The sequence below is a fragment of the Neolamprologus multifasciatus genome, chromosome 15 (genome assembly GCF_963576455.1).
Source record: "Neolamprologus multifasciatus chromosome 15, fNeoMul1.2, whole genome shotgun sequence".
Lineage (NCBI taxonomy): Eukaryota > Metazoa > Chordata > Actinopteri > Cichliformes > Cichlidae > Neolamprologus > Neolamprologus multifasciatus.
Genome location: NC_140453.1, coordinates 12,633,719 through 12,658,527, shown reverse-complemented (window position 1 = coordinate 12,658,527; position 24,809 = coordinate 12,633,719). Strand labels below are relative to the sequence as shown.

The following is a 24,809-nucleotide window of genomic DNA, read 5'->3' as shown; positions in this document are numbered from 1 at the left end:
CATACAGACACACACACACACATGCAGCTTCAAGTTTCACTTATCACACACACTCACACAAACACACAAACCCACAAAAGCAAAGCGATGGGCAGATACAGACAACTGTGAGAGACAGACGCAGAGAGGAAGGGGCAGAGTGTGAAAAACATGCTGTCAATCTGCACTCACTGGCCAATTATAGACCGCCGTGTTTATAACAGAGCTGTATTTTTAGGTAATTTATGAACAATTCTTAAAAGTGTCACATTTCTTCACTTCGTCCACACCATCTTTCACACACAGCTTTTGGACGTCTCTGCTGTAGGGCTGGTATACTGATTTTTACTGAAAATTATAGATTGTAATTAGCTCAAAGGTGATGATGAATTTTAGCAAAGGGAAAATCGGACTCTGGTGACATTTGTGTGAAAATGTGCAAAGACCTCAACAGCTGAGCTTCGAAATAAAGCTCGTGCATTCAAAATCAATATCTATCAATAATTATTCCATAACACAAAGAAATCTGGACAGACAAAACAGACAGACAAACAGACGTCGCCATGGACCCCCAGCACACACCATCTGATGACAAAATTATGTCGCTTACCACCGGCGAACACTAACAGACTCGCTGACAAGTAAAGGATAAGCAAAAGTTTTGCATCTCTATCAAACATAAATGTCATCAAGTTACTTAGTGACCCCCAAACAATGGACTAAAATGACCTAATTTTAGACTTTATGTACCTATGATGCCTTATAAAACCATCATATAATTTTTATGTCACAACAATAATCTCTCGCTTACATCCACAAAAGTCGATTTAGACATGCCCAGCTAGCCACCAAGCAGCTGGCAAAAATTACACATTTTCAGTATATGAGCAACATCTAACACCCATATTTTTTTTCTTTGCTAACTGATAAATCTAATCATGCTGAATAAACAGCACAAATAGGTCAAAATAACACTGAAACATGTGTATGCACTAGTAAGGTTACACATACTGTTCTGCATTTGCTAAACATATACAGTATATTGTTTACATGATTCATCAAATCTATTAAGAAGAAGAAAAAAAGGGAAGTGGACATAAACAGAGGGGCCAACATTGCTCAGAATGAAGTTGTTATCTTTAGTCAAAGGAACATCTCTAGGTTAAAGGAGATTTTGGGGATATGAACCAACCATATGACTACAACTTCCTTTTCAGCATCTAATGTAAAAAAAAAATGTATGTTGCAAATGCAGATGCAATGATATACCAACCAATTGGACGATTTATAGTGCTCTTATCCTGGGCCGGTGACCTTCCTCCCGTATGGAAGATTACGAGCCAGTCCACTTCATGCATGAACAATTTGCACACAGCAGTGCTCATAGGAGTTTCTTTAGCCATGTGAATGAAACATTTTGCTTTTTGCAAAAGCTGTTTAAACTGGAGCCTAATGATATACAGACTTTTTTCATGGCAACATATTTTGACCACTTTTGTTCAAGCACTGACACTCTTTTGTCTTGATGTTAACAACAACAAAAACAAAAACAAAACAGCAGCAACAACAACAACAACAACCCCACAATCACTGGAAAACACTAATTCTACTGAGTGCAGCAAACCCTGTCAAATCCCCGTTCAGTAAAAACTGTCTAATAACATTTGGCAAAGTCTAGAAGAGATTATTTCTTTCTTTCATCTCATTCATACTTGTGGAGAGACAACAGGAAACCAGAAGGCTTAGCCAGCATGAAGTCTTGGTCGGGTATGCTCTCGACTAGCTTATCTGAGAAGGACGCCAATGCAAACGCTCTGCAGGTCAAGAACTGCAGATGTGTGAAGTGAAGAGGGTTTTTGAAACTGTTTAGTATACGCACCACGGAGCAATCGTTCAAACAAATACGGTGCAATCGTTTAATCCAGTAATGGAGTCTCCTTAAACATACATAATAATTCTAATTGTGTTAAAATACATATAATGAAGGATGTGGACTATTTTTATATTATGAAGCACCTAAAATGTCTGTTTACTTAGAGGTGAAGATTAAGCTAACAATTAAATCTTCACTTTTTGGGCCACTTGGGGGAAGCAGAATTACATTTACACAGTTTGTCATTGTAAAGGCAATAAGTTCATCATTTTAAGTAGCTTAGCTTTGTTCCTTAAGCTGTTGAATAAAACAGAAATAAATTATTTGGTCAGCAAACATTAGAGTAAATGCATTCTCACAGCACAAATACGTGTCCCCTAAACCCCTTCACATTAAACAAAAAAGTATCATTATCAGCCATCTTTGTCAAAAAGAAAACAAGCAAACGGAAAAAACAAACCCCCACATATATCAACAACACTGTGACAAAAATTTCTCACTATCATTTAATCTGCTGAATGTGTGCGTGTGGGTGGCTGGTGTGGTGGATCGATATCATCACAGGCATTTTGACATAACGCCTCATTACACTTTCAAAATTAGATGCTTTCTGCAACTCGAAACCATAAACACTCTTAAGGCTGCGGTTCTCAAGCTTTTTAATGGCACACTTCAGAAACTGAAAGCCCACAAGTTTGATCAGTTTGCTTTGTCACTTATTTACAGTTGCAGAAGTGTGTGATAAAGTGTGATTTTATTTAAATAAAAAGATCACTGAAAAGCATCAGCAAACACTCTCACCTGGTTCCACTCACTACCCACCTGCATCCCACAATTTAAGACCCACAAGCATGGTACTTTTAGTAGGTCATTTTCCAGACAAAAAAAGAGTTGTGTATTTTAATTTCTTTATTTATATTTTTTTCAATGTTATTATTGTTTGCTGTTATAATAGCAGTTTTTGGTCTTGATGTTATGTTTAATGTTTCCTGTTTTTATATCAAACTGTTAGATGTAAGAATCTGCTGCATCCATATTATAAACTTTTACGCCGCGTTTCATGAAATACAGGATACAAGACTTAGCTGGCTGTTAGCCAGTTGGCTCATCTCTGAGGTTATGTTATTATGTTGTTATTATTATATCAGGACAGCCATTTCTTATCTTCAGACCATTAATTAGTGGCAAGTGGCAAGTCATTTAGGTACAAGGTGTACCTTTGTTGTTGTGTGCTCAAGAAAAGTGTTATGGCATTATTATAAGTAGTTAGTGCGTACGGTTACTGTTGCTATAAGGTACATTTGAACAATTTTTTCCTAAAGCTAACTGAGTGGCTTTCAATGCCTAAACCAAACCAGTGAGTGAAAGTTATTAAAAAACAAAGTGGAAAACACAGAAGTCCTAACAGGAACCTAACTGGAGTCTCGTGTTTAGCAAACCAGTCAGTTTATTCAAAACAGTCAAACACTGACAGCTTCCACGTGCTCCTCAAAGTGATCACATCCCTAATCATTCACAGCTTGAAGTCTCGATAAAAGCAAAAAAAATAAAAAAAAATTCTTAACTGCTCATCCAGCTGAAGGTTGCGAGGCGGGCTTGAGGCCCAGACATGTTGTCAGTCCACGGCGGGGCTAAAACACACTCACATTTACACCTTTGGCCAATTTAGAACGGCCAAACACGCACGTCTTTTGACTGTGGGAGAAAGTCAAAAGACGTGTGGGTTTCTGAAAGATCAGCTCAGGTTCAAACGCAGACAGTGCTTCACAGTGCAAATGGCTAAAAACCATAAAGAAACTGCAAAAGCAATCCAAGAGTTTTTCACGCCAAAGAAATGTGATATTCTTCAGCGGCGATGTCAGTCACCTGATCTGAACAGGCACCTGGATGCTTTCCCAATACAGAACACAAAAATGTGGATGCAGAGAGATCCAAAGACAAGCAGCACTGAAAGTGGCTACAGTAAACCCGTAGCAGAGCACCTCAAAGGAGCCAAGTATTTCAGACAATTCTCATATTATCATATTATATAATTAACTTTGAATGTCTGAAAATGTGGGATTATGTACATAAATGGCTGTGCTCATGCAAAATCTTTTGATTAACCCCTCAAATTAAAGCTGAAATTGCGACTGCTTTATTCAAAATCCACTGTGAAGATGTACTGAGGCAAAACTGCTGTGTCCACACATATGAGCACATGTTTAGATGCACCTATAGCATCAAAATCCTAGTTGACTTCCTTAAGATTTCTGAAACATTTGACCTCTGACCTCTCCAATATTTAAACTCGCACTAGATTTTTAAGATATGCACCTAAAGTATTAATGTGAAAATCCTACGCCACCTAGCTCTTGAGTTATTATGTTCACAAAGTTGAGAGTCCACGACACCCACCCGGACACCCGGTCGCTTGCCCGGTACGGTGACGACAATACTCCGTCAGCCTTTTACAGCTGAGGGGTAAAAGCCAAAAAAAACCTCCAACATGAAGGTACATGATTAGATTTAGGCCAAACATACAAAGTGTGTTTTCCACCCTAAGTAAACACTATGATGCAAACCCACTCAAGCAGCTATTGCAAACACTACTTGTCAATCACTGATGGAGACTCGCTCTCAGTCTGCTGTTTTACCACACACATTCAAACTTTGGAGCATAAGAGCTGAGGTCAGAGGTGAATGGCTGTGGGAATGTGGAGATCCTGTAGTGTGAAACTGTCACCATGCTGACAAACTGACCAGTAACATAAACAAGGACATATACATCAGCCTGGGTCAATACCCCCGAGAAGAGAGCACAATACCCTCCAGCCCTACACATTGGGCCTGAAACAATACCACTGACGCTAAAACAACAGCACAGCCAATCCTGAGCCAACATGGCAGTGGTTGAAGCTTGAAGCAACACCACTGCTCGGTGAGCAACACCACTGCTCGGTGAGTAGCACCACACAATGACTCCAATGGGAAATGATCCATCAGGTGCTGACACAGCTAACTTCATATTTCAAAAAGTGAGGTACTTGCAAGATTGGGTGACGTGCACATGGGTGAACAAGCCTTTGTGTGCATTATTTATGGTTGTGTTAATGTGTTGCCTGTTTCCTTCAAGCCTTAATGTAGTACTATACATCTAAGATGGTAATGGCACAGTTCTGATTGAGCTGCTCTTGAAGAAAAAAGGGAAGAAAAAAAATAGCCACTCATTTTACATTTGGCCCCATTTATTCTGACACACCCTAAGATGGCCCAAAATCTCAAATACTTTTTTAGAGAAGTCATTTTAAAGTTTGTTAAGCTGAAGTTTCTTTGGACTGTACAAATAACACACTGGAACCAACATATCTTTAATTCAGTGTTCAAATTTTCACATTTTAGAGGATATGGCTGGTAAATGTTGAGATTTTTGCATGATAGATTACTTCATCAGAAAAGATTACAAGAAATTTGTGCCACTTGAGTGGTTGTGCAAGGTTTTCTGGTGTAAGCAGGAACAAGTGTCCCTAATATTTTCTGTATTCCAGCTGACTAAGCCGGGCGCTTAGCCTGTGTGGTTTGTATCCTAATAGGGGCCACCTCAGACCGAGGTCTGGACCTCAGCCACTGGGCTATTCATGCTTTGTGACCTGATCTGCAGATGACTCAAAATCCTGCATGCTCCCTGCTATAAAGCTCTCTAGACATGTAAACACAGACATAGACTCACATTCAAAAGGCAGACAGAACACATATAGATGAACATAAACAATAGAAAATGTCACACACAAACAACCTCACATGAAGGCCCAGTGACCAGGGCGAAAGGAAAAAATTAAAATCATGTGCAGCATCGCATGCGTTCAAGCCAGTACATGGAAAATTCCCATCAAGCAACATGAGATGAGAGCAAAAGGCCAAAAGCCTTGTACAGAGCACCCTCCTGTGACTAAACACAGGAACTACATCTACTTCAACCCATCTACTTCAGTATGCTGCATGAAGAACCACTCCATAGCCTGTCCTGTCTGAGGAAAAGGACGAACATTGAAGAGCAAGAGTGTGAGGGATAAAAGGCCCGTATTGCATACAGCCACACTGTGCAGCACGCATTATAGTTGATGTATGCACAGCATAAGATGACAACACCTCCTGAAATGTATGCTACGTATGAGACATTGGTACAATTCCTCATGCTGGCTGCACCCTCCTTGTTGTGGTCACGATAACATCTGGAGGAAATGGTATACAAAGAGGTTTCTGCTGCTGCACAGCAACACAACGTCCTCCTTTGCTGGAATTCCAAACATTTTGTTTTGAAAAGTATATAAGAAGGGAGTAGCTTCGGGGTCTGTAGAGAGAAGCCGATGCAGTGGCTTAAACAAGCGTTCTTTTTAAAAGCCACCAAGGGGTCAAGCTGTGGTTACGAAAAGACTTCTGGTGCCTTAGAAATCTATGGGAAAATGGTCCTTGGACTTGACCTCTCTAAACACTTTCCTGCTGAGTTTATCTGTCAGTTAGTCATTTTGTAATTTTGTGTTTTTAAGTTCAGATAGAAGGATTATCCAGGGTATGCTCATTTTCTCATGAGTTAAGGAATTGTAATTGACAAGTTGTTTAACTGTCAGTACCCCTCACTTCTCACATCGGCTATACAAAAACACCAACATGGCAAAGACAGAAATACTTCAAAACATCTTCACAAACCAACGGGTGGTATCTATGTCTTTCTTTTAAACCTACGTCCATCTTTTATACTATGAAATATGATATTTGTAGGTAAAACCAATGTTGTTGCTAGCACTGCACCACCCAGATTCAAAAGTGAACTCTCACTGGATTCATAGCCTAAAATTTGGAGGTGCTCATTTTCATTCCCACCATTTCACTCTCGGCATACCTGAGATGCAGGAGGAACACTGAAAGATAATCTCCTAAATTACCAGGGGTGTCCAGTTCTCGTAAGCTACTGTCCTGCAGGTTTTAGATGCATCCTTATTCCAACACACCTGAACCAAATGAATGGCTGTTACCGGGCCTTTGCCAAACTTGACGGCATGCTGAAAAGGTAATCCAACCATCTGATTCAGCCGTGTTGGAGTAGGGATGCATCTAAAAGCTGCAGGAAAGTAGCTCTCGAGGACTGGAGTTGGACACCCCTGGTGTATACCAACATAACAGACAGGTAGGCAGGAAAGAACTCAGTTTTCCTCCTCATGTACACACTGCTGCAACTATTTTTGAACTATGAATGTAACGATTACTTCAGCAATGGCTCTCTCTCATTTAAGTGTTCAGTAAGCCATTAAGTGACGTTGACGCTTAAACAATAAAAGACCAATGAAACTGAAACTCAGCTAAGCACAATTCAGCTGCTGTTCCTTTTATTATTCACACCTGTTTTGACATGTCAAATGCCATCAGTGAAAAAAAACAGATTGCCAAAGGGTAAAGCTGTCAGATTACAGGCTAAATATATCTTTTTCACAGCGGCCACGTTGACATGTTAGGGAAAGCGCAATAATGTCATTAAAGATAACCTTTTAATACCCCTGTAAACTATTTCAGTGCACCAACATACATGACACGAGGGGCCTGGGAAGAATTTGTATCATTTATATGATCAGTCACATCTGCGCTTTTCATGCTATGATAAGTTCGCTGCTAAAATGGGTCTGCCCCCGTGGATGAATCTGTTTAAGACAGGTGTTGCTAAGCTGTGAAATGACTGCAATTTCCATCTTTCACACCTAGAATGAATTCACAGTTGTGCAAGCTTCAATTTTCTACTGGCAACATTATACCAACAGCAAGGATGACTGAACTCATACTTATGGCACAAGTGCCTTTGGTAGTCTCACAAGCCTACAAAATCTCTATTCTTATATCTGATGGGAGCGACACAACAAATTCTGCTCTGCCTTAGGTCGAAACAAGACCTGAAGGTATGAAAACATGGACATAATGAGTTTACACACAGAGTTGGTTGGATGTGCTGTTAAGCTGTTTTATTCATATGATTTCTAAGTGCATTTCTCCCCTTCAAGAAGTTCAACATCACCATCCATCATCTGCTCCTCCCAGTCCTGAGGTGTATGGGCAAGTCAAACTGAGCTTTCAATAAATGCCTGATCAGACAAGCGAGAGAGCAACATTATCATTTATTTGGGGCTTTAGGTTAATTTGGGGTCATGGAAACATAATCCACAAAAGGGTCTGGATCTGGACCCTGTCAGGAAATACTCAGGTCTTGAGCTAGGCTTGAGAGCAAAGTGGTTTGCAGTTGTGGGGTGCTAGTAGTTTTCCACTGTTTTCAAACTGAATACAGAGAACCTCCTCTTTTGGTTTGGTTTCACCCACTTCTCTTCTCTTCTCCACACGTTTACTTTACACGTTTGCTTTATTGGTGTCCTTTTTTTCCCCCCTTCTCGCCATCTCTTTTTGACCTTCAGTGCACTGCAATCATAATGTGGCAGAGTCTCTTTTCTACTTCCATTCCCTCTCCCTCGCTTTCTCCCCTTCAGCTCCTGAATTCCACGTCCAGAAATAATTGCAGACGAGCACGTACCCCCCACCCCCAAGTAGCGGTGCCAACTAACCCATCCCATCATTGCACCTCATGCCACTGGTACCATGACGACTGCTTATGCTATGCAAATGCCTGGAGACAACACCAACACACCCCTCCCTCTTTGACAGGAGAATACAGCCTTTGCATGTTTTAGCAGAAGTTTAAACTCTATCTGGAACAAATGAAAGAAGAAAAAAATCCCCCTTATTCTACAGGAAAGCATTTCCACACATCCACTAATGTATGCTAAAACAGGAAAATTATCATCTACAACAGGATTGACAGTGACCTAGTTGCACATTTCCCCACATGCCCCCCCCCCCCTCCCCCTCTCTCTCTAAGTCTTCCCGGGTGTGCTGCCGGCAGTATGCTGTACTGGCTGAAAGTGGGGGTCTGTCTGTGATGCAGGATCAAAGTGGAAGCTTGTGTGTTTGTTAAAAATGGCTTTTAATATCCTGGCAAGCAAGAGAAAAGGGAGGGGAAGGCATCTTCAAACTGTGTAAAAATCCCTTCTGGTGAATATCCCTCATCACTTTATCTGCACAGCATCATTTTAGGGTTCCCAGTTTGCACATCAACTATTTATAAATGAAAGCCAATATAGTGGTAGCATTCATTATTACATTGTACTCTGCAGACATTTGTGGTACAAGATTTCACATTAGGAGTGCATTAACAAAAATATTGGGCCAACGCTGATGCCAGTGTTTAAAATAACAACTCGGCCAATAAGCCACGTCGCAGTACAAGCAATAAGCAATTCATGCAGGTAACTAAAAGCAGTCAGTGATGATATTTAGGCCTACAAAAGGAGCGTCAAGGCATCAAGGCAGGAGCTATGTCATTGTGCTACTATCACTATCATCATCGCAAAACTTAAAGACAAAGGGCCTTTAGTGCCATAAACCTTCATCTAGCTCAGTAAGACACCCCATAGAGAGAATTCACACCCAGCTCCTATCACCGCTCTGTCCCACTGCTCTGCCCAGCTGGCAGACAGCTGTAAATCCACAGTTTTATTTCTCTATTGCGTCCTCCATATCCATGGCGCATTTCACTGTACAGTTACTGTGCCAAAGGTCACTGCCTGCTTCCACAGCTGCTCCTTTCTCCCCCCTCTCACCATACACTTGTCTGCCCTGGTTCAACCACAGAGTGCCCATAATCCACCAGATCTGACCAGAATACAAGGCCCTCTCGTCATTGGTCCTCACTATATTTACACAGCAAGCAGAGGTAGCAGACAGACACAGACTTCAGGCATTCGCAATCAAACTCATGCACACACAGTACATTAACTAACACAAAAAAAACAGCACAGTATATGCACAGTCATGCACAGACTTATAAAACAGATCAGTGCAAACCCTTCTGTCACTGTGACTGCAATGAAAAAGCATTAAACAATTCTCTGAACTTCTGCCAGATTTTACAAGTGGACTCTGACCCTGCCTTCTCAGAAAAGCCATACTGCATCTGTCCACACACCTGTCTGTCAAGGTTGACAAGTAAAGTTTGTTTATATAGCCTCACCAAATGAATTCCACCATTGAGAGAGGCTTACACAGACAACATGTCTTCTGAAAACAACCCTAACCCACAATTAAAAAGAAATAAAATTATGTAACACAGTCTCGGAGAAATCAGTCAGAGATCAACCTACCATGCAACTTCAAAGTTTAACCCTTAGGAAAGTCACGATGTAGGTGCTAGATCTGCATATACTTGACAATTACGATTGCTTATTCGTATCAAGTTCAAGGGCTATGCTTAGATGAATAAATCAATCCTAAAGAGATAATTAAATATTTACCATCATATCCAAGAAACACTCCATATGTTCTGCATTAGTTTAGGAGGAGGCCAGTTCCAGGAAGCCATTTTACTTAATTAATCACACATATGTGTTTATTAGAGAGACTGCTTAGTTAGTCCTAATGTCCATTATTAGCTTAAATAAGTATGTGAAAACACTCAGGAGCTTAAAACATCGAATGCCTCTGTGTTCCTAAACCCCCCCCCCCCCCCCCCCCCCCCCCCCCCCCAAGAAGGAACGTTTCTTAGATTAAATGTTTCTTAGATTAAATATCTTCTAGGGTGTTTAAAAGACTGCAACTATAGTGATTTGCGCATTAAAAATAAAAGAAAGAAAGTTGGTTGTAGAACAAGGTGTGATGCTAACAGACTAAGGTGCAGGACTCTTACAATGACTATTAACCACACATTTCAGTTCTGATGTGCAGTGACAGCTGAACACATAAGAACCAGACTGACTTGAATTCAAAGAGACACTAAGGCCACTTGGTATTTAATGTACATTCTTCACTTCATCCGCTGATTTACTCCATCTTTTAATTCTCGCACGGTGCAGGTTGTGGGTAGTGTCGTTAAATCTGAGAGGCACAGGCCTAAATCACAAGAACAGGTTGATCTTTTGAGACTAGCTCTTAATTCAAGTAGGGGTAAAGGGCTAACACAATGGTGTAACTGCAAAGCACAGAAAGAAAAAAAAAAAAAAAACTTTCCGTCTCTGTTCAGCCATCCAAGACTGGGTTCCTTTCATCCAGTTTGGGGACATGATGACCAGAGAAAGAGAGAGAGTCTGCCAACAGAGTCTGCCCACCCCTTTCACAGACTCAGAATACACACTTACTATTGTTTCTCTTTAATTCTGAGCATGTGTGTGTTTGGAAGCATACCCATCTTTACTTTGGGGTTCCCATAAAAATGAGATCAATAAAGCTCAGCAGTCGAATGCCAAGTCAAAGGCCACAGAAGACCATGCTGCAGAATTGTTTTGGTAAGCGATTTTGACTCACAATTACCCAGAAGACCCTCGCAAGGGAACCCGACCCCTCCCTGTACGCATATCACCCTATTTTTGCCAACGAACCTGTGACCCCTGAATACTAGAGCAACATCATATCTCAAATGTTTAAGCCTGCAAGTCAGTTAGCCTGCAGAGTCAGGAAGAACAAACACCAAGTGGGATTGCATTAAAAAAAAGAAAGTGAGGCAAAGTTAGAGACCAAAAAAAAGGTCTCTTTATTTGCTACATGGGTTCCTCAACAATTAGTGGAAGGTCTGATAGCAGGATCAAAAAAGAAGAAAATGCCCTTGTCCATTACTAGAGTATAACTTCTCCAGTACACTTCTTATCTATGTGCACAAGTATGAGCAAAAAAAATTGTGCCAACACACAATATTTTTCTCCCTTCTTCTTAGGCATTATTGCAATTATTTTTATCATAATTTTTCATGCTACATCTACAGACAAGAGCACATTTCATCCTTTGAATAATATCACTGGAGTTACTTTCACAGTTGATAAATGCTCAGGAAAGATGTGCTCATTATGGCAACAAACAAGCAGAAAATTGCTCCAACCCACAGCTAAGCGAGCCATGTGGGTTTTAGAGTATATTGTTCTCACTAAGCAGGATGCCTTCCTCCTCTAGAGGACTCAAGGAAAAGACTGTCTGTGCTTTCAAAGATTTTGTCTTTAATCAGCGGATCTGCTGGAATTAAAGGCTGTCTGAGCCAGAACACCCCTCCCTTTAGCCCCTCCAACCCTGACAATGTGAGAAAGGTGTGTGTGTGTGCGTAAGGAGGGATCTCCCACCATGGGACCACAGCTACATCAGCTAACTGTGGGCTCATAAATGCAACCTTTGGCAAGCTGTGCCCAAATGCAGCTTAGCATAATTCAGAAATACCAGACGGCACGTACCGTGGTAGACAGCTAAACCCGCAAAGCAGCTTTCTCCCGTTCTCATCTCTGCCTGCCCCTCGCCTCCATCTTCAAAAAACACTTCCGCACAAACAGGAACTAAAGCCACGGCCAAACATCCCATTTCCTCAGAATAACAACATGTCAGGCCATCCAAAGCTACTGGGGTTAGTGTTTGTTTGTTATTACAGGACTCATTAAGTGGAACAGGCCACAGCAAACACAAGGGTAGACCCAGGATAAGTGTAATATTTCATTCTCTATAGCTAATAATGGCAAAACAAAATAAACCCAGCACAATATTTATTATAAATATACATGTATTACAGATACAGTCACCAACCTTTTTATTAAGTACACCTAAAAAGTACTGGACTGGACCTCTTTTTGCCTTCAGAACTACATAAATTCTGCATAAATTCAACAAGGTGCTGGAAACGTTCCTCAGAGATTCTGCCGAATGTTGACATGATTGCATCACACAATTGCTGCAGATTTGCTGGCTGCACATTCATGATGCGAATCTCTTGTTCTAGCACATCTCTCTAGAACTGTGGAAGCCATTAGAGTACAGCGAACTCATTGTCATGTCCAAGAAACCAGTCTGAGATGACTTGACATGGCGTGTTATCCTGCTGGAACCAGCCATCAGAAGATGGGTGTACTGTGGTCATAAAGAGATGGACATGGTCAAAAACAATGTTCAGGTAAGCTGTGGTGTTTAAAGGATATTCAGTTGGGACTAAACTGTGCCAAGAATGTATCCCCAACTCTATCACACCACCACCAGCATGAACCATTGATACAAGACAGGATGGATCCATTCTTTCATGTCGTCTATGCTAAATTCGGACCCGGCTATCCAAATGTTGGAACAGAAATGGACACTCATCAAACGAGGCAATGTGTTTCCAATCTTCTATCATCCAATTTTGATGAGCCCGTGTGGTAATTGTAACCACATTTTCCTCCTATTAGCAAACAGTAATGCAAACTTGTCTGCTCTTCTGCTGCTCCACACCTTGGTTATAACGAGTGATTACTTCAGTTGTTGTTCCCTTCCTATCAGCTAAAAGCATTCTGGCAATTCTCCTCTGAGCTCTGGATATTCTCTCTTTTTAAGACCATTGTCTTTAAACCTCAGGGATTATTGTGTGGAAAAAGATAAAAAAATAAAAAAATCCCAGTCCATCATAAGTTCCTGAAATACTCAGGCCAGCTTGGGCCTCGATCAAAGTCACTTAAATCACTTTTATTCCCCATTCTAATGCTCAGTCAGTAAATGTTCTTTGTATTTGATGTATTTCAATGTGCAATAGTTTTCAGTCATACTCGTTATATCATTTTGCTCTTAGTAGGCATCTGAAACTATCTGTTTACTTATATTTAGATTAAATTTCTTTCTACCTTGTACTGTGTACATTTTTCTTCTACTGTTTCAAGTTTTTTTAATGGCTGCATCAATTTATTTTATTCCCACTCTATCCCTTTTGCTACCATATACCGCATGTAAATTTCCCAACTGTGTGTCTAATAAATCTTATTTAATTTTATCTATATTTCTCTTGTTAACTTTAAGGACTTTGAGAAGCTTCCCCCCCCCACCACCACCACCACCATCCACCATTGCGCATTTCTCCCACAGATTTTTGTTTTCAGGATTCACTGAGCACCATGTATCCATGTCCAAGTCAGACAGCTTCAATATAATATTTTTTTTCTCGATTCACTACCACCTGCTACACAGGATATGACCAGGATATTTATTTAAAAATCAACACAGGCAGACTTAACGGAGCTGAAAAGAAAAAGAAAAAAAAAGCCTAAGTGAAAACAAAAATGCTATGTCACACTGTGTTGTGTTAATAATGGCAAGCATTACTTATTTTCAGTAAATACTTCTTAACTCTCTGAGAAAGCCCACATACAGTATGTGCAGTGTCAATATTTTTATTGGAAGAACTCAGTGTGTGTAAGCCACGAGCCAAAGAAATTTGTTTTCAAATTCTGCCCTAAAAAAACTTAAATCTTATGTCTAGCTTTAATGCTAAAGACAAATCTTAATCAACCAGTGATTATCTGTTTAGTTTAAATCTCACCATAAAAATGATTGGCAGCGTGTTGAAAGGTTCGGACAGCTATATTTTTGTGTATAACTGTGTGACTGACTGTAATCTCTTTGACAAACCATGCAGCGGTCACACTGAGCTTTTTACTAAACCACAGTGTTTGCAATGCTTATGAAGAGGTGAAGAGAGGAAGATGGCAGCAGAGCAATACAATAAACACCGGCTCTAGAGGACATATCACAGTCGGGTGCAGCGTAATGCAACACAGCTCACCATCATAAAACCACGACTCTCTTACCTGGATGTTTCGCAGAAGCTGAAAGCAACGCTCCCTGACATCTTCAAAGGGACACCGTCTGGAGAGCATAAGGACATGGGCCAGGATGTCATTCAGATCGTTGCCTGGAGGACTCCCTGAAGCTGGGGACAGAGGGGCCACCGGCGGTATGGGCCCAATGGTTTCCACTTTCCGCATGACCTCCTGGCAGATGTTGTCTATCGCATCAGCTCTGGAGCTGGGATCCCAGCTCCCCAGCCTGTCCCATCTCCCCACAGACTCCTGGTCCTGCACCTCCATCAGTTTATGCGGGCCTACCGTTTGTGCTGTCTCACAAAAGGCTACGAATAAACAGGACAGGAAAGGGCTTGCATCACCTGTTTGTTAATGCAAGTGCATTATGCTTTTAGATGTAGCATCAGAGAAATTTGACTCCAACTAATAACATGAACCGCTTATAAAAGACACAGATATATCACCCTATATCTCATGAATTCATTTGCCATAATTTGGATATTACAGCTAATGGAGTTTTGGCTTTTGGCAGGGGGATGGGGGGGGGGGGGTTGGGAAAGAGAGAGAGGGTGAGTGACACACAGCATCAAACTGAAGCCGCTGTTGTAAGGACTATGGCCCTCGGTTCATGGGTCCCCTGCTCTACCAGGGAAAACAAAAATGTCTCTCTCAGCACCAGGGAAGAGCAATAGAAGTACATCCTCCATCTACTTCCATTCTTATACCACATTACTGCCCTAAGAAAGGGTGTGAAAATTTATGTCAGTACTGTACCAGTGTGTAATGTAACACTGTGGAGAAGAGAAGGTGTGTACATCACACCATGCATTTCAGCATATAGCCAGATCATTCTCTGAACATATACTGCTCAGATTTGCAGAAAATCTAATATAATGAGGTTTAACCACATGTTTTAAACAGATTTTAAAAAAGCAATAGCTGCATCCGTGATTTAAATCCACGTGATTCTGCTAATCTTTGTTAGCAACTTTCAAAACAACAAAACATGATTTGAACACAGACAGAGCAATTAGATTCACTGCCACAGCATTTGATTTCGCAAATACTAACACTGGTTTATGATTTAACGGCTTTTAACTTTGATATTAACTTGGCATATCAGTGAAATCCATTCAATCTCTCTCTGCATGTTTATCTCTCTTTTCTTCGTGCCAGGGCTTTCAAGCTGCCCATTAACAAAGACGGCACTAAAGCCCCCACCGCCGCTCTTTAAAAAAATTCCCACACACAAACCTTTCACTGAGACTGAAAAACAAACAGTGTCATTCTAAAACACTCACTTTATCCACATTCTTTGGTGTGTCTCTCCTGTTACAGGACGCCTTGCCTCGGCACTGTCCAGTAACGCTGGTTCCAGCGTAGAAACAAGAGGAGGTAACAACTTCAGGGTAAAAATTTGATTGGCAGGGCAAATTAGCCAATCAGCCCAAGCCGAACTCATTCGGGGACGTTCTGGAAGATGATTGGTTGGTGGGCGGTTTCCTGTGCTCGTGGGGGAAGCGTTTATGGGGATTGTATTTTTTTATCCGCCTAGGTTCTCTATTTGACTGTAGCGCTTAGCAACTACATCTCCCATCATCCATTTATTCAGAAGCAGCAGCCCCCCTTTCACTTATTTATCAGAAATAACAGACAAGCAGAAAGACATAAAGAGGTGGATATGTTGTATGTTTCCATTTGATTTTCTTAACTTTAATAAAAATCTGCACACTGATGCAGCCCATACCATTAAAATATCAATCTCAACATAAGAACGAAGTGCCATGCACCTCAGTTAAAGTATGGTAAAACGAAAAAAAAAAATGTGTTTGTTGCAAATGAGAAAAAAATAGTAATGCAGGAGGACTGTCACACATTCTGCTTATTGCTGCAAGAGAGTATTTGCATGTGCAAATGTTGACAGTGTGATTGACTTACAGTGCTAACGACATTGTATTAACTCACCACAACCTGGGGGAACATAAAAAAGTCAACAAGCAGAAACAAATCAGTTTATCGTGTACATACTCCAGCCTACTGATTGTGTTGGTATTTTGGAGGTTGTGTGTGGCTAAGCAGTGATCAGTGCAGCATGCATTCCAGCTATACTGACTTGGGGACTTAGATAAAGTGAGTAAAAAGGCCACACATTAGATAACTGAAAAGTCCACCTACATCTTACCAGTTGCCTATTGTGCACCCTTGCACAGTTAACTGATTAAATACCTTGCATCTAAAAAGAAGTATAATATTCCTGTTGTTGTCCTTCCTCTCTGACAACTAACATCTGCATCTTGGATAGGCCCCTAACTGTACATGGGCCCTTTGCACATACCCAGAAATCCCATCAATCCACCCCAAAATCCATTGATTTTGCTGAAAATATTGGAAACTGTTCCACAAAGAAAATTAAGTGACACCGTATATGTGTGTCATGATCGGATTTTTTAAAAATGCTAAAATTGTCATATACAGCTCAAAGTAGTTATGCCAGTCTACTGAAACCCAAAAAGAATAACTGAAATAACAGTGAAGTAAATTAGAATGTTGGAGTAAAGAATAAGGACAAGCTTAAGTTTCCTTTTACCCTTATAGTATTTAATTAGCAAAAGATATGGAAATATAATATATTTCTTAGCCAGCAGAGAAAAGTCTGGAACAATCTGCGGCGGTGGGGAGGGAGGAACTAAGAGTGCGCAGGCGGAACCACAGTGTGGAGGGCGGCAAAGAGGAGGGAAATTTAAAAAGTCCGGACTATCTCTTGGTGACAGGACAGCTGGAGTCAGTTAGCTGGTGTCTTACAAGTCATTTTAACTTATCAAAGTAGCCTGGGATCGTTAAAGACAGACGCATGATTAGTTTGGAACCACTCATCATTCGCTGTGGGGCAAAATGGAGACGTACCACGATCAGGTAACGTCTGTAAATCAGCCGTTAGCAGCAGGTGTGGCTAACGCGTTAGCGCTGCCTTGTTTACTTTCGCCAAGTTGCCACTTAACCATCTTTTTAGTTTGTTTTACGGGTATCTACCTAAAGGAGCCAATGGTCCTTGCAGTGGGTGGTGTTTGTAAATACATTGGATTATTATTATGTTTGCTGTTGTGGAGCTTTTAGGGCTACAAACGGCCTCCTTGTTGCAGAAAGCTGGCTGTACTGGGGTACAGTTGAGTAATCGATTAACACTTGTTGATTCGGTTACTGTTCACTTTGTGTGGCAAGTGCACGGAAATTGCACCGAAAACAGAAAGTTTTTTTTATCAGTATTTACTGTTTACTAAACAAATATATGGATGAGGAAAAGCGTAAAACCACAGAGACGGTTCGTGGTGAAGGTGGAATGGGGTCGTGGGCGCATGAGCCTTAGCAGATGAGCCCAGATCTCCGTCTCCCCTGCCACCCCCTCCAGCTCATCTAGGCCTGAGAGCACCGAGACATTCCCAAGGCAGCTGAGAGATGTAATCTTTCTAGCGTGTCCTGGGCTTACCCCAGGGCATCCTTTTAACTTTCAGTAGGACATGCGTGGAAAACCTCTCCCAGGAGGCATTCTGAACCACCTAAGCTGTCTCATTTCGATGTGGATGAGGCTCTATTCTCAGTACCTCCTGATCTTTTGGTCACTATCCAGAGCTCGTGACCATAGGTAAGGGTGGGGATGTAGATTGACTGGTAAATCAATAGCTTTGTTTTTATGTTCAGCTCTCACTTTACCACAATGGACCGGTGATGCAGACACTGCATCAATCAGTCTTAACAAGACCTCGGGATACTTGAACTTCTCCGCTTGGGATAGCAACTCGTCTCTATAATAATCTATAATACTCATTTTGAGAATGAAGTCAAGTCTTAACCTATGATGTTGAAGGCAGTCACCTGTTGTCACTTTCATTTGTAGCAAAGCAATGGTTTATCCTTCCTAATCAAACAGATTAATTTCCCTGAAGTGTGAAGTGTAACTAACTTTGTGTTATACTATGTTGATCATGTATTCCCTGTTTTTGAGCTGTGCACTTTAGGAATAATGTTGTAATTTAAAATGAAACTATTACTTTTAGCACACAGATGCACAATTGCAAACTGCACATCCAAATCATTTTTAGTAAAAGGAAAATTATTTCTCTTTTTTCACAGTGTCGTAATCAGGACCTGAATTTTGTCTCTGCATTTGAAATTTATTCTCAAGGTTCAAAATTGTTAAAAATCGGACTCGTATACACTTACATTTTTTGTCTATAATTTTACAAACTTGGCATTTTATTGATAATGAAAATATTAATTTGTTTCCAAAACAACCTCCTCTTGTTGTGTATAGATTTTAGACTCACCTTCCAAGAACAGTTACATTGGGAGCTACTACCAGCCACCAGACAGGATAGTGAAACCTTCACGAGAGCCGGAGCCCCATGCACACTCGTCTATCAGCATGGGCACACACATGGCCAGCAGCTCAGTTTCCCAGAGCAGACCAAATATTGATAGCAAAGGTATTCATTATCATGAGCTATTTGTCTCTTACAGTGGGAGTTTTTTGGGGTTTTTTGAAGGGGGAGGGGGCAGACTGCTTTCTGTTACAGTTACCTAGTATGTCTTTGTATTGTTGTTTACTCTTCATCAGCTGTGGTTGATGCACTGAAGACCCTTCAGGAGAAAATTAGGCGGCTGGAGCTGGAAAGGATGCAAGCAGAGCAGAGCTACCAGCAGTTCTCCCATGATGCTCAAAAGCATCCGCAAGTTACAACATTGTACAGTCAGACAGCAGACAGCCTGCCTGGGACGGATAACTCTGCCAGGAGAGGTAAGCGACAAAGAATAGAAAGCAACAAGGAAACAGGGTACTGTGGGTCACTATGATCTGGCAACTCCATTTAACTGATTGATTAGTTTGTTCTCTGCTTTATAATGACAGAACTGGACTCAAAACTGCAGTCTGCAGAAGCTCGCTGTAAGGTTCTCGAGAAGCAGCTGGACTACATGAGGAAAATGGTTGAAAATGCCAAAAAGGAGAGGAGCGCTCTAATGGAAAATCAGGTAGCTCAGAATACTACGAATCAAAAAGTCATTTGAAAGTAGATCCCAGCTATAAGCATGATCATCACCTATTTGTTTCTCACATTTCTGGATGTAAGTAACATAAAGAACCACATATTCCCCCTGCCACCTTTAATCCCCTCTAGGCTTCTCTGCAGAGCGAGCAAAAGAGCAGCTCAAACAGCCAAATTCAGCGAGAGAAGCTGGAAAAACTCGAGTCAGAGTGTCTCATACTGAGCAGAACCCAAACTCTGGCAGAGGTAACCTAAGGTTTCCCAATGCTGCTTATCTCTAATTCATTAGTCAGAATGCTTCTCGCCAAAAGTTCATTATTTCAGGGTGTGTCGCTGCGATAAATTTTCAGATGAAGCTTTCCATCCTGGAGCAGAAACTGCTGAAAGAAGAGCACGAGCGTAAACTCGTGCAGGAGAAGGCGGAGGAGGTTAGTCAGTTTTTGGATTGCACTTGTTAAGAAACAAATGCTAACTAGAGACACAACTTTTTTTTAAATTGCCCACGCCACAACTTTCAGCACATATTTAACAATAAAGCTGCTGATTGGCAAATTTGACTTAAGAAGCATTGATTTGCTGTGACTACTGCAGCTGCAACGAGAGTTTGATGTCAGCCTTCGACCATCTCTGCCAACTTCTGAAGAGACAAAGCCAAAGAAGAAAACAAAAAAGAGCATAAGGGTACTTTTCTGACCAATATAAAAAATAATTTTAGGCATTTATTTAAGGAGACAGAGATTTCTTTGGATGTAGCAGTGATGAGAGCTGTCTTCTTCCTCAGGAAACCTCTAAACCTGCCGAACTGCTACCAAAGAGCCCGATGCACAAGAAAATGCCCTTTGTTGCAGGAACAGTAAGTCACTTATAATTTTCTGCACTTCTTTTTTTGTTGTTGTTTGTTCTTACTTTGATTCTTTTCATTCCCGTCTCTAGTCGACGAGCCCAAGCCATTCGGTTCATGCCAACGTGCAAAGTATCCTTCACATGATGAAGCACCACCAGCCACAGCTGTGCCAGCGAGTGAGTGCACTCCACAGGTCTGGCTGCGGAGTGAAGAAAAACCTTCAAAAGGACTTTTCTTCATCTTCCTCTGATTCGTCAGAGAAGCCTAACAGGCTGCACGTTGACCCATCGCTAAGCTCACTCGCCGACCTGCTCCTGGCTCTGCAGGACGAGCTGGGACAGATGAGCTTGTGAGTAGTGCCAACCAATGAGCTGCATTAGGAATGAAGGCATATTTAACATAATTTAAGTTCTCTATTCAGAGTTTTTTGGACATGTTAGTGAACCTTTTATTAAAGTTGTTTTATATTTGTTACCTTTGTCAGTGAGCATCAGGAGTTGGTGCGTCAGATCGACGGAGCTCAAAATCCGGAGCAGAGGCAGGACCTCCAGAGAGAATTGGAGCTGCTGGTCACCAGGATGGAGGATAAAGGATCTCAGATCACCAAGCTCCGCAAACACCAGAGGATGGTATGTGACCTACAAGTTGGTACAACTTAAAGGGGATTGATTTGTAACAATTTTCAGTAACACAATGAGAAACTGGATCTGATGCATTGAAAATAATCATCTAATCATCTTTTAAAGTGCTTTAAAACAGCAGTAAGCATTCACCATTGACAGCCCACCAGTTGTCAATGGTGAATGCCTGTATCAAGCAAAGTTTCAAATAATGAATTCCATGTCTGTAAAAGTCAGTTCCTCCATGGTGTAGTGGTTAACATGTGCACATTACATGCAAAAGATGTCTGGTTCAAAACCAGGAGGGGAGACAGATCTCTGGGAGGTTGCATTTGGGAAAGGCATCCAGGGTAAAAATCTTTCCAAATCAAATATGCGGATCCATCCTCTGTGGTCACTGCTTGTGAGGGTAAGAGCCAAAAGATGAAGCAGAGTCCAGTAATAAAAAAGTGTGCATCAGATCCACTTAAAAATAGTGATGGATAAGATTATTTTGAGATTTTCAAACAAATTCATTTGATATTTTTAGAAAAGTATTTTAATATATTTGAAGCAGTTTTTCAGCTGCGTGTAGTTAAGTGGAGCTGGTATTACCTCACTGAAGAATTTACACACTTCTCCTGTTATTTCTGACATTTTAATAAACAGAAGAGAAATGTATGCTTGAATAAATTAAAGTCTACTTATAAACAAATGGTCAAAAACAATCCTGTTGTTTTCAACAGAGGATGGATCGACTTGTAATAGCAGCTTATTGCAGTGTATAATTGTGCTGGACAGATCCAAATGTGTGATGTTTTCTGCTCCCTCCACAGATCCAAAAACTGGCCCAGTGCCAATCATCTCCTGAGGAGCACACAGCCAAAAAGCTGAGTGGGATCAAGCCACCTGCTCCTTCTCCCGTTAAGACTGAAAAGAAGGGAAGGACAGATAGGACTACTCAAAAAAACCTGCAGCTTCTCAGAGAGACACAGAAGATCAGAAACAGCCTCAAACAGGACGACCTCTCCTGGGAAACGTGATTTTTCTCAGTGAGACCTTCGGCGTGCAGGCCTGGATGTTACAGCTGGATGAAAACTGGTTATGTGTGGGGGTTTTGGTTTGTTTGTTTTTTCTCTGCTCTTCAGACGACCTCTGGACATTTTTAGTAACAAATTGGAGAGGAAATAAGGCATTCTACACAGTGCTTATTAAATAAAGTATTGCACATACACTGTCCTTCATAGGGTGTAGTTTGTGAACCATGATCTTAACCCAATTTAAAAGTAATGTTAATGAGTCATGTGCCATAAGGAGCTAATGAGCTGGATTAAATAACTTTTATGTAATCATAGTTGTTTATTTTTAATAAAGGCTATTGTTTCTACACATTGCAGATTTATTTTTCTTCCACATTTATGTTTGTCACTGTTTACGTACAACCACTAGATGGCACTGCACAGCCTGTTCTATATTTAAATCAGAAGCTTTTCACCTTTGGCAAGTGTGCTATTGGATGGATAAATGAACTTTAACTTTGTAATGTTGCTGGCAGCACCAGTCTCCCTGCTGCGTATAATTGAGAGGGATCAAATGCACCCCGAACAGCAGCAGGTCGAACAGCTGAATAAATGGAGCACTGACCACAGATCAAACGGATGTGGGTTTTTAGTTGTATGCATGTAGGAGGAACCCATTTTTTGTTGCCACATACTGTTTTTTTTTTTTTCTTTGCACAGCTGAAACAGCTCTGTTCTCCAGTGCTTGCTGGTCAGATGACATGGCAAATTTGCTGCATGCCTTTTGCACACACACGTGCTGTTTATTTGAGTCAGCCACTTATAATGGGGAAAATAACCACATGTGAAGCTGCCTCATAACATTCTTCAACTTATCTCCTCGTTATTGGGCCTTAGTCAACATTTTTTGCGATTCTGTCATCAAGTTTAATACATGAATAGAAGTTCTGATCTACTCTAAAGTAACTTTAGATGTGTAATGCAGTCACGTGGATTTGAAATGAGCAAATTTTCAAGACTTTTTCAAGAGATATTATTAGATTATTACTGCATTCATTTCATTATGTCACTAACATTGCTCGGTCTTGGAATTCTTGGCATGATGCAGAGTTCACTGCATGGTTAAACAATGCACTGAGCTCGTGTTTGCAAGAGACGAGAGACTACACCTAATGCATTGTTTCTCTGTCCTTCCATATTAGATTACACAGCATGACTGGACACAACAATCAGGTTAGCTACGGCAACTCAAGACCCAACCCATGTCCACTTATGCAGCAGCTCCACCCACTCTCCTGACCCTGCAACTTTGATACCTTGTGACTGCACAACCCTTGTTTGTCTGAATAGCAGTTGCTCCAACTGCAGTATTTTCTTAAAATTTTAGAGGAAAAATCCAAAAGTAGTATCTCCCAGTGTGTGGGGGGATTTTCCACGTTCTAGTAAAAGGCCCAGAGATGTTCCTGATAGAGCAGCACAGTGTTTGCCCCTGAAAAGAGTAAGTATAGGGCTGCTGATTTTGCTTTTAACTGACCAAAACCATTATCGCGTTGGTTGTGGAAAAGCCTCTCTGCCGGGGCCGCTGGAAAAATAACAATCTGCTCGACAAAAATAAACACACAGCTTCTTCGAGAGCGTAGACCATCGGGCCGTGAGTCTTGAGTGTGCACATGCTCACTGATTGTCTTCAGAGCTTCGGTTTTTACCACATAAGCAAAACTTTCCTATGACCCGAGAAACTATGTGCGCTCTGGTGGGAGGTGGTGTGAAACATTGGTTTTTATTCACAGGTTATGGTACATGACATGCAGTACACTTTGTACCTGCTGCTTTTTCAAAAGTTTGTAGCTGCTTGTAAAACACAATCAGTCAATGTTAGAAATGATAAAAATAGTTAACACAGTCATCAAGCAAGTGTTAGGCATTCTTTATATTTTATGACATACTGGGTTATTTTTGGAGACTTTGAGAAAGGTTACCTCAGCTTTCTGTTGTATATACGTTCAAAGACAGTGTGACAGTGAGCTGCAAGAGTGTAAAACTATTTACACGCAGGTCTATGGAATTTTTTCTTTTTTTTTTTTGCATGTTTTTCACAGCTTTAATATTTCAGATCAAACTAGTTTTAATGTTAAACAAAGACAGCCTGGGTGAATACAAAGTGCAGTTTTTAAATGATGATTTCATTTATTAAAGAAAAAAAAACCTACTTGGCTGTGTGAAAATTATTAAAGAAAATCTTATTGCCCCTAAACCTAATAACTGGGCGTGAGCAGTGGTTTTCTACTTGAACTCTCCCATGGATGCCATGTTTGCCGGTCACTTTCATACTGTTGAATAATGAACTCTGACTGTAACTGCGCAAATGAGGTCTGCAATACTTTAGATGTTCTTCTGGGTTCTTTTGTGACTTCCTTGGATGAATCAGTGATGCGGTCTTGGACTAATTTTGGTAGACTGGTCACTCTTGAGAAGGTTCACCACTGTTTCAAGTTTTCTCCATTTGTGGATAATGGCTCCACTGTAGTCTGCTTCTCCTTTCTATGTACAGTTCACAGTGATTTTCTAACTTTTCTACATTGGGATCTGTGTTGAGGCCAAGAGTTTTTAAGGGTTGACCTTGAGCTGCTTCACTGAAGAGGTTTTTAGTGTCTTGAAGAAGTGAAAGAATGAACTTTATGCGCATTTTGTTTTTGCTTTCTTATCCATATAATCACTTTATGACCCATCAGCCTTACAGTAGGTCATGAGCCCCTGATACACAAGGAAATGAAAATTGAGAGCAGGGATTGGGCAGGGTGGATTGGAGTGGATC

At 40.9% G+C, this 24,809-nt stretch overlaps 2 protein-coding genes across 4 annotated transcripts in view; one reads left to right on the top strand and one right to left on the bottom strand.

Annotated features, from left to right (window-relative positions):
* sesn1 (sestrin 1) overlaps positions 1-15,917 on the bottom strand; it is a 61,512-nt gene extending 45,595 nt beyond the window's left edge. The window contains exons 1-2 of the mRNA XM_085134161.1: positions 15,795-15,917; positions 14,500-14,819 (exon numbers count right to left, since the gene is read on the bottom strand). Coding sequence (XP_084990287.1) covers positions 14,500-14,778 — 279 coding nt within the window. The 5' untranslated portion in view covers positions 14,779-14,819; positions 15,795-15,917. The remainder of the gene's footprint in view (positions 1-14,499; positions 14,820-15,794) is intronic.
* A 1,252-nt stretch (positions 15,918-17,169) lies between these two features.
* On the top strand, positions 17,170-22,362 carry cep57l1 (centrosomal protein 57, like 1). Of its 3 annotated transcripts, none has more exons than XM_085134169.1 (11): positions 17,170-17,406; positions 18,803-18,974; positions 19,106-19,285; positions 19,397-19,518; positions 19,677-19,778; positions 19,883-19,960; positions 20,124-20,213; positions 20,314-20,385; positions 20,466-20,725; positions 20,861-21,005; positions 21,812-22,362. In XM_085134169.1, the coding sequence occupies exons 1-11, from the start codon at positions 17,386-17,388 to the stop codon at positions 22,016-22,018; spliced, it is 1,449 nt and encodes a 482-aa protein (XP_084990295.1). In that variant the 5' UTR covers positions 17,170-17,385; the 3' UTR covers positions 22,019-22,362. The 3 variants fall into 3 exon arrangements, with proteins under 3 accessions (XP_084990295.1, XP_084990294.1, XP_084990296.1); XM_085134168.1 differs by having other exon boundaries at positions 17,172-17,406; positions 19,665-19,778; XM_085134170.1 differs by lacking the exon at positions 17,170-17,406 and adding an exon at positions 17,422-18,133 and having other exon boundaries at positions 19,665-19,778.
* The last annotated feature ends 2,447 nt before the right edge of the window (positions 22,363-24,809 follow it).